This window comes from Serinus canaria, chromosome 25 (assembly GCF_022539315.1).
Source record: "Serinus canaria isolate serCan28SL12 chromosome 25, serCan2020, whole genome shotgun sequence".
Classification (NCBI taxonomy): Eukaryota; Metazoa; Chordata; class Aves; order Passeriformes; family Fringillidae; genus Serinus; species Serinus canaria.
Genome location: NC_066338.1, coordinates 11,006,992 through 11,016,489, shown reverse-complemented (window position 1 = coordinate 11,016,489; position 9,498 = coordinate 11,006,992). Strand labels below are relative to the sequence as shown.

At 63.5% G+C, this 9,498-nt stretch overlaps 1 protein-coding gene across 1 annotated transcript; it reads right to left on the bottom strand.

Moving 5' to 3' along the window:
• Positions 1-265: 265 nt before the first annotated feature.
• Positions 266-8,966, bottom strand: SHMT2 (serine hydroxymethyltransferase 2). The gene is made up of 5 exons (XM_050984765.1): positions 8,832-8,966; positions 6,266-6,463; positions 5,619-5,698; positions 3,259-3,459; positions 266-464 (listed from the first exon to the last, which is right to left on the bottom strand). The coding sequence occupies exons 1-5, from the start codon at positions 8,853-8,855 to the stop codon at positions 281-283; spliced, it is 687 nt and encodes a 228-aa protein (XP_050840722.1). The 5' UTR covers positions 8,856-8,966; the 3' UTR covers positions 266-280.
• Between the last annotated feature and the right edge of the window lie 532 nt (positions 8,967-9,498).

Below are 9,498 nucleotides of genomic sequence, written 5' to 3'. Positions count from 1 at the left end.
TAAGTCCAGGGACGGACAGACAGACAGGTCAGTCAGTCCAGGGATGGACAGACAGACAGACAGACAGGTCAGTCAACCCAGGGATGGACAGACAGACAGACAGGTCAGTCAGCCCAGTGATAGACAGACAGACAGGTCAATCAACCCACGGACAGACATACAGACAGGCAGACAGACAGGTCAGTCAGCCCAGGGACAGGCAGACAGGTCAGTCAGCCCAGGGATGAATGGACAGACAGACAGACAGGTCAGTCAGCCCAGGGACAGGCAGACAGGTCAGTCAGCCCAGGGATGAATGGACAGACAGACAGACAGACAGACAGACAGGTGACCTTGGGGACACCTCAGGGCTCCCCCCAGACCCTCCCTGCCCCCAGCTCACATCCAGCTTGTAGGGCATGGACTCGAAGAAGATGGAGGTGGCCGAGATCCTCTTGGCATCGGTCATGTAGCCGTGGGTGAGGCTGGGATGGAACAGGGATAAAACGGGGATGAGAAGGGGATAAAACTGGGATAAAATGGGGATAAAATAGGGATAAAATGGGAATGAGACGGGGATAAAATGGGGATAAAATGGGGATAAAATGGGGATGAGATGGGGGATGCGATGGGGATAAAACGGGGATAAAACAGGGATAAAATGGGGATGGAACAGGGATAAAATGGGGATGAAACGGGGATAAAATGGGGATGAAACGGGGATGAAATCATGGGATGTTCAGGGGAGTTGGAAAGAAAAGTTGGGCCTGGGAAAATATTAGGGTGGGCCTTGGGAAGATGGTCCCCCAATTCCCAATTCCCCCAATTCCCAGCTCCCCATGTACTGGCCCTACATCCCAATTCCCAATTCCCAGTTTGCTCTGCACTGGCCCCCTTCAGGCAGGTCCAATCCCCAGTCCCAAACTCCCCAATCCCCCAATCCTCAAATCCCAACTCCTCAGTTTCCAATTCCCCAATCCCCCAACTCCCAATCCTCACATCCTCCAATCCCCAATCCCCCAAATCCCAATCCCAGCCCCAATCCCCAGTCCCCACCCACTGGCCCCCGTCAGGCAGGTCCCATTCCCCCATCCCAACCCCCCCAATCCCCATTCCCCAACTCCTAATTCCCAATTCCCAATTCCCCAATTCCCCCAATCCCCAACTCCCAATCCCCAATCCCCCAATTCCCCCATTCCCAAACTCCCCAGTCCCCACGCACTGGCCCCCGTCGGGCAGGTCCAATTCCCCCATTCCCAATCCCCAATCCCCCAATCCCCAACTCCCAATCCCCAATCCCCCAATTCCCCCCAATCCCCAAGCCTCCCAAATTTCCCCAATCACCAATCCCCAATCCCCAAATCCCAATCCCAGTCCTCACGCACTGGCCCCCGTCGGGCAGGTCCCATTCCCCAATTCCCAATCCCCAACTCCCCAATCCCCAAAGCCCAAATCCCCCAAGGTCCCCCATTGCCCAAATCCCATAAACCCCCAATTCCCCCAATCCCCCTTCCCAATCCCCAATCCCCCAATCCCCCAATGTCCAATCCCCCAATCCCTCAATCCCCCAAATCCCCCAATGCCCAACTCCCAATCCCCCCAATTCCCAATCCCCAATCCCCAACCCCAATCCCAATCCCCTTCCCCCCAGTCCCCAGCACTGGCCCCCGTCAGGCAGGTCCAATTCCCCCATTCCCAATCCCCAATCCCCCAATTCCCAATCCCCCAATCCCCATGTCCAATCCCCAATCCCAATCCCCAATCCCATCCCCACGCACTGGCCCCCGTCGGGCAGTCCAATCCCCCATTCCCAATCCCCAGTCCCCCAATCCCCAATCCCCCAAGCCCAATCCCCATTCCCAATCACCAATCCCCTAATTCCCAACGCCCAACCCCAATTCCCCCATTCCCAATCCCCAATCCCTCAATCCCCAATCCTCCAATCCCCATTCCCCCATTCCCAATCCCCAATCCCCAAGCACTGGCCCCCGTCGGGCAGGTCCAATCCCCAATCCCCATTCCAATCCCCCAATCCCATCCCCAATCCACCCAATCCCCCAATTCCCAACGCCCAATCACCCCAATTCACCCCTCCATTCCCCAATCCCCAACCCAATCCCCCAATCCCATCCCAATCCCATCCTCCATCCCATCCCCACTCACTCCCCCCATCCAATTCCCACCCATCCCATCCCCCCATCCCCAATCCCATCCCATCCCCAACCACTGGCCCCCGTCGGGCAGGTCCCATTCCCCCAATCCCAATCCCCAATCCAATCCCAATCCCATCCCAGTCCCCACTCACTGGCCCCGTCGGGCAGGTCCATCCCCATTCCCAACCCCTTCTCCCATTCCCAATCCCATTCCCAACCCATTCCCCAATCCCAAATCCAGTCCGCACACACTGGGCCCCATCGGGCAGGTCCAATTCCCCCATTCCCAATCCCCAATCCCCAATCCCCAATCCCCAAATCCCCAATCCCAATCCCAGTCCCCATGCACTGGCCCCCGTCGGGCAGGTCCCATTCCCCCATTCCCAATCCCCAATTCCCCCAATCCCAATCCCAGTCCGCACACACTGGCCCCCGTCGGGCAGGTCCCATTCCCCCATTCCCAATCCCCATTCCCCCATTCCCAATCCCCATTCCCCCAATCCCCAATCCCAATCCCAGTCCCCACGCACTGGCCCCCGTCGGGCAGGTCCAATTCCCCCATTCCCAATCCCCATTCCCCCATTCCCAATCCCCATTCCCAATCCCCAATCCCCAATTCCCAATCCCAATCCCAGTCCCCACGCACTGGCCCCCATCGGGCAGGTCCCATTCCCCCATTCCCAATCCCTATTCCCCCATTCCCAATCCCCATTCCCCCATTCCCAATCCCCAATCCCCAATTCCCAATCCCAATCCCAGTCCCCACGCACTGGCCCCCATCGGGCAGGTCCCATTCCCCCATTCCCAATCCCCATCCCCCATTCCCAATCCCCATTCCCCATTCCCAATCACCAGTCCCAATACCCATTCCCCAATTCCCCCAATCCCAATCCCAGTCCCCACGCACTGGCCCCCGTCGGGCAGGTCCCATTCCCCCATTCCCAATCCCCATCCCCAATCCCCCCAATCCCAATCCCAGTCCGCACACACTGGCCCCCGTCGGGCAGGTCCCATTCCCCCATTCCCAATCCCCATTCCCCCATTCCCAATCCCCATTCCCCCATTCCCAATCCCCATTCCCAATACCCAATCCCCAATCCCAATCCCAATCCCAGTCCCCACGCACTGGCCCCCGTCGGGCAGGTCCAGCCCCATCAGGCGCTCGTGGGGCTGCAGCAGGGCCGTGTAGGCGGCCAGGTTGGCCGGGGAGCCCGAGTAGGGCTGGACGTTGACGCCCCAGCGCGCGGGGTCCAGGTCGAAGGCCTCCAGCGCCCGCCGCTCGCACAGCAGCTCGATCTGATCCACCACCTCGGCCCCCCCGTAGTACCTGGGGACACCAGGGGGACACCAAGTGTCACCGGGGGTCACCAGGGGGTCACCAAGTGTCACCAATGCCAGCCTGACACCATGGGAGTGATCTGATCCACCACCTCGGCCCCCCCATAGTACCTGGGGACACCAGGGGGACACCTGGGCATCACCAGGGCATCACTAATGCCAGCCTGACCCCATGGGAACAATCTGATCCATCACCTCGGCACCCCCGTAGTACCTGGGGACACCAGGGGGACACCAAGCGTCACCAGGGGGTCACCAAGTGTCCCCACTGCCAGCCCAACCCCATGAGAGCGATCTGATCCACCACCTCAGCACCCCCGTAGTACCTGGGGACACCAGGGGGACACCAAGTGTCCCCACTGCCAGCCCAACCCCATGAGAGCGATCTGATCCATCACCTCAGCACCCCTGTACTACCTGGGGACACTAGGGGGTCACTAAGTGTCACCAATGCCAGGCTGACCCCATGGAAACAATCTGATCCATCAGCTCAGCACCCCCGTAGTACCTGGGGACACCAGGGGGACACCAGAGGGTCACCAGGGGGTCACCACTGCCAGCCTGACACCATGGGAGCAGCCTGATCCATCACCTTGGCCCCCCTGTACTACCTGGGGACAACAGGGGGTCACTAAGTGTCACCAATGCCAGCCTGACCCCATGGGAGTGATCTGATCCACCACCTTGGCCCCCCTGTGGTACCTGGGGACACCAGGGGGTCACAGAGGGGGTCCCCACCTGTTGTGATTTCAGGGTTTACCTCAGAACCTCGGGTCCCTCCCTGATAATTCCCTCCCAGGTGTGTCAGTCACCTCACCTTTCCCCTCCCAGCACTGTCTGTCAGTCCTGCAATTCCAGAGTGATTGGCAGATTCCAAGGATGCCCTCTACCCCCAGGGGGGCTCTGGGCCATCCAGGTGTCCTTTGTCCCTTGAGACCTCCCCTCCTGTACCTGCCTGGTGGCTCCCTGCCCCTTCCCTGCCCCTCTCCCCGGGGTTAAAAGGAGCAGCACCCACGGGGTCAGGAGTTCTGTTGGAGCTGGTGCTGGGTTCAGAGAACAAAGCTCTGGATCCAAACCCTCCATCAGAACCGACTCCTTTCCTTCCCCATCGCCCTAAACCTTCTCCAGCAGAGGAAAACCTGAGGAGCAGCCCCTGTTAGAGGGGAAGCTCCATCCTGCAGCCACCAGAGCTCCTGCACGCCTGGACTTGTCCCCACGTGCCCAAGTGCAGCACCCAGCCAGCCCAAAGTGTCTGTGGGGTGAGTCAGAGGGACAGACAGCGAGAGGGAGGGACAGACAGGTCAGACACACCAGGGAAGGACAGACAGCGCCGCTATTTGGTTCAGCACCAAGGGCCAGACAAGCTGAGGCATCCACCCAGCTAAATTGGTAAAATTCCAATTTACTGGCACCACAACGTGTGGCTGCCCTGGTCCTGCAGCCCCAGAGGAGACCCCGGAGCTCCCAGAGCCCCAAAGACCACGGAGAAGCTTTAGGGTGATGGTGAAGGAAAGGAGTCGGTTCTGATGGAGGGTTTGGATCCAGAGCTTTGTTCTCTGAACCCAGCACAGCTCCAGCAGAACTCCTGACCCCGTGGGTGCTGCTCCTTTTAACCCCGGGGAGAGGGGCAGGGAAGGGGCAGGGAGCCACCAGGCAGGTACAGGAGGGGAGGTCTCAAGGGACAAAGGACACCTGGATGTCCCAGTGCCCCCCGGGGGTGGAGGGCATCCTTTGAATCTGCCAATCACTCTGGAATGCCAGGACTGACAGACAGTGCTGGGAGGGGAAAGGAGAGGTGACTGACACACCTGGGAGGGAATTATCAGGGAGGGACCTGAGGTTCTGAGGTAAACCCTGAAATCACAACAAGTGGGGGTCACCAGGGGGTCCCCACTGCCAGCCCGACCCCATGGGAGCGCTCTGACCACCACCCTGGCCCCCCTGTGGTACCTGGGGACACCAGGGGGTCACCCTGATATTGTCTAAAAAATCCTCTTTGCCCAAGGTGGATCTGTTGAGGCCTCTTAATAAATCCCTGTTTGTTCCTTAGCTCTGGTCCAGGTCAGCCTTCTGGGGAGCCCCCAGTCCATCCCTGGGTGGCTCCTGCAGCTGAAGCCCAGTGCCCCCCCAGCCCACTCCCCACTTTACCTCTTCCCAGGATACCCCTCCGAGTATTTGTTGTTGAGGCAGGAGCCCAGGGCCTCCAGCGCTGCCCGGCTGCAGAAATTCTGGGGGGGGGAAAGGTGGATGGGAATCAGAGCAGCCAAAACAGGGGGTACCCCAGGTCTGGGGGCACTGGGCAGGGGCCAAGGCTGGTGGCAGTGGCTGTGCCAGCCCTGGGGACTTTGGGGTGGACAGGGGGATGGGGGGCAGCTGGGGTCAGAGGGGGGGGTGAGATGGAACTGAGACCCCCAGGGGTGATGGAGGTTGGGGAAGGGGCACACAGGGGGAGAACAGGAGCACTGGAACCCCCCTAGTGGGGACTGGGGTGGGAATCAGAGCAGCCAAACCCCCCTAAACCGGGGGTACCCCAGGTCTGACCCCACCCCATGGGCACCGGGCAGGGACCAAGGCTGGTGGCAGTGGCTGTGCCAGCCCTGGGGACTTTGGGGTGGACAGGGGGGTGGGGGGGAAGGGGCACACAGGAGGAGAATGGGGGCACCAGGACCCCCCCCCGTGGGGACTGGGACAGGGATGGGAATCAGAGCAGCCAAACCCCCCTAAACAAGGGGCACTCTGGCCCAACCCCACCCCCCCAACCCCGACCCCACCCCTGCCCACGCCCCCAGCCCCACCTCCGAGGCGATGAGCTCCAGCCCCCGGCACTGCCGATCCTTCTCCTTCTGCACCAGGCTCCAGAGCTCGGGGTCGCTCTGGGCCAGGCTCTCCTGGCCCGTCCAGCCCGGGCAGTGCCCGGGGGCAGCGGCGGCAGCAGCCCCGTGCTGTGCCCGCCGGCTGCCGGTGCCCAGCCGGGCCCCCCAGCGCTGCAGGCTCTGCACAGAGAGGGGGGGACAAGCTGTGACCCCTGGGGTCCCCTGCCAGCACCTACGGGTGACAGTGGCAGGTGGGACAGCCCCAGGATCTGCCCCCAGTTACCCTGCAGGGTATGGGCACCCCAAGGAGCCCACGGGGCACATGGGCACCCCAAGGGGCACATGGGGACCGCAAGGACCCCACGGAGCACATGGGGACCCCACGGGGCACATGGGGACCCCAAGGACCCCACGGGGCACATGGGGACCCCCCAAGGGGTCCACAGAGCCCATGGGGACCCCAAGGAGCTCACAGGGCACATGGGGACCTCAAGGAGCCCACGGGGCACATGGGCACCCCAAGGGGCACATGGGGACCGCAAGGGGCACATGGGGACCCCAAGGACACCACGGGGCACACGGGGAGCCCACGGGGCACATGGGGACCTCAAGGGGCACACGGGGACCCCAAGGACCCCACGGGGCACACGGAGTACATGGGGATCCCCCAGAGTTCCACACATGGGGGACACCAAGGGGCACATGGGGACCCCAAGGACCCCACGGGGTCCCCAAGCTCCCCACGGGGCACATGGGGACCCCAAGGACCCCACGGGGCACATGGGGACGCCCCCAAGCTCCACACAGGGTGCACGGGGACCCCAAGGGGCACACGGAGACTTCTCCATGGTCCCCCCAAAAATGCATGGGGACCCCACAGGGCACATGGGGATCCTCCCAAGGGCCCATAAGGCACATGGGGACCTCCAAGGACCCCACAGGGCACATGGGGACCCCCTCAAAGTCCTCACAAGGACCCCCAAAGACACTTGGGGATCCTCCTAAGGGTCCCAAAAAGCACATGGGGACCCCACAGGGTACATGGGGACCCCCCAAAGACCTCAAAAAGCCCACAAGGAGCCCTGAAAACATTTGGGGATCCTCCCAAGGGCCCCAAAAGGCACATGGGGACCTCCAAAGATCCCACAGGGTGCATGGGGACCCCCCCAAAATTCCCCCCAAGGCACACAGGGACCCCCCCCAAAACCACCTGGGGTTCCCTCCAAGGCCCCCACAAGCCACATGGGGAGCCCCAAGGACCTCAGAGAGCACACGAGGGACCCCTAAAACCCTCCAAGGACCCCCAAAAAGCACAAGGGGACCCCCAAGGATCTGGGGGCACATGGGTCCCCCAAGGACCTCACAGGGCACATGGGGATCCCTCCAAGCTCAGGGTCCCCAAGGACCCCCAAAACCACCCGGGGACCCCCCCCCCCCCCACGCTCCGGTGCCCAGCTGGATTCTCACCCACGGGACCCCCGTCGTTGTGGCTGTGGGGGGACCCCACCCGTGCACACCCGGGGGTGCCCCCGGTGCCCCCCGGTGCCCGGTGCCGGGTGATGTAACCGCGGCCGCCCCATTGCATCACCCGCGGGGCCGCGGGCACCGGGCAGGGGCCAAGGCCGGTGGCGGGGCCGGGACCGGGACCGGCCCCGGGGACTTTGGGACGGACGCAAAGTCCGCGGGGGTGGGGGGGGAACCGGGCCGGGGTGGGGGGGGGGACACAGGACACCGGGATGGGGGTCCCGGTGCTCAGAGCGGGGGAGGAAGAGGAGCGGGATGGAATTGAGATCCCCCGGGGGAAGGGGTACAAAGAGGGGGAACGGAGGTACCGGGACACTCCCCCGGTAACGGGGAGCGGGACCCCCCCACCGGGGACCGGGATCGTGCCACCGGGGCTGCAGCACCGGGACCCCTGCGAGCACCGGGAGCCACCGGGAACGGGACCTGTTTGGGTTCCGGGACTCTCCCTCCGGTCACTGAGACTTCCCGTGCACCGGGGGCCCCGGTGGGTGTCCCCTCCCCCCGTGTACCGGTACCGGGACCCCTGTGAGCACCGAGAGCCCCCGGGAGCCACCGGGGCTGCAGCACAGTGTGGGCACCGGGACTCCTGCGAGCACCGGGAGCCACCGGGAACGGGACTCGTTTGGGATTCGGGACCGTCCCTCCGGTCACCGGGACTTCCCGTGCACCGGGAGCCCCGGTGGGTGTCCCCTCCCCCCGTGTACCGGGAGCCACCGGGGCTGCAGCACAGTGTGGGCACCGGGACCCCTGTGAGCACCGGGAGCCACCGGGGCCGCAGCATCCAGCGCGCACAGGGGGAGGCGGGAACCGGGGATCCTTACCGGGAACCGGGGATCCTTACCGGAGATCCTCACCGGGGATCCTTACCGGGAACCCTTACCGGGGATCTTACCGGAGAGCCTCACCGGGGATCCTCACCGGGAACACTTACCGGGAACCGTGAACCGGGAACCCTTACCGGGGATCCTTACCGGGACCCCCCCCCCCCGCGGGCACCGGGCCCCCTGCCAGCCCCGATTCTCACCGTGCCCAGGCGGAGCGGCCACATCTCGCTCTGCGCTGCACGTGGGTCCCGGCCGGGTCCCGGTTCCCGGTCCCGGTCCCGGTCCCGGTCCCCCGCTTGGCCCCGCCCCCACGCGCGCGCTGCCGGGAGGGCGGAGCCACCGGGGCCGCGGGGCCGACGGGAAACTGGAGGGCCGAGACCTCCCCCACCCCCTCCATCCGGGGTCAACCCGGTCCCTGCACCCCCAGCCCGAATTTTGGGGGTCCTTGCACCCCCATCCTCAATTTTAGGGTCCCCATCCCGAATTTTGGGGTCCCCCATCCTCGCACCCCCATCCCCAATTCTGGGGTCCCCCGTCCCTGCACCCCCCCATCCCTAATTTTGGGGTCCTCGCACTTCCCACCCCTAATTTTGTTTCCCCGTCCTTGCACCCCCACATCCCAAATTTTAGGGTCCCCCATCCCTAATTTTGGGGTCCCCTATGCCTGCACCCTCCATCCCCAATCCTGGGGTCCCCCATCCCTGCATCCCCCATCCCCAATCCTGGGGTCCCCCATCCTCGCACCCCCCATCCCGAATTTTGGGGTCCCCTATCCCGGCACCCCCATCCCCAGTTCTGGGGTTCCCTATCCCGGCACCTCCATCCCGAATTCTGGGGTCCCCCATCCTCGCACCCCCCATCCCAATC

What these genes read in the sequence shown, in the direction of transcription:
- SHMT2 (XM_050984765.1), bottom strand. Translation starts at nt 8,855, where the DNA reads ATGTGGCCGCTCCGCCTGGGCACG. An exon ending in GGCCGCTCCGCCTGGGCACG is followed by an intron (nt 6,464 to 8,831) that starts GTGAGAATCGGG and finishes CTCTCTGTGCAG; the next exon opens with AGCCTGCAGCGCTGGGGGGC. An exon ending in GACCTGCCCGACGGGGGCCA is followed by an intron (nt 465 to 3,258) that starts GTGCGTGGGGAC and finishes GTTCCATCCCAG; the next exon opens with CCTCACCCACGGCTACATGA.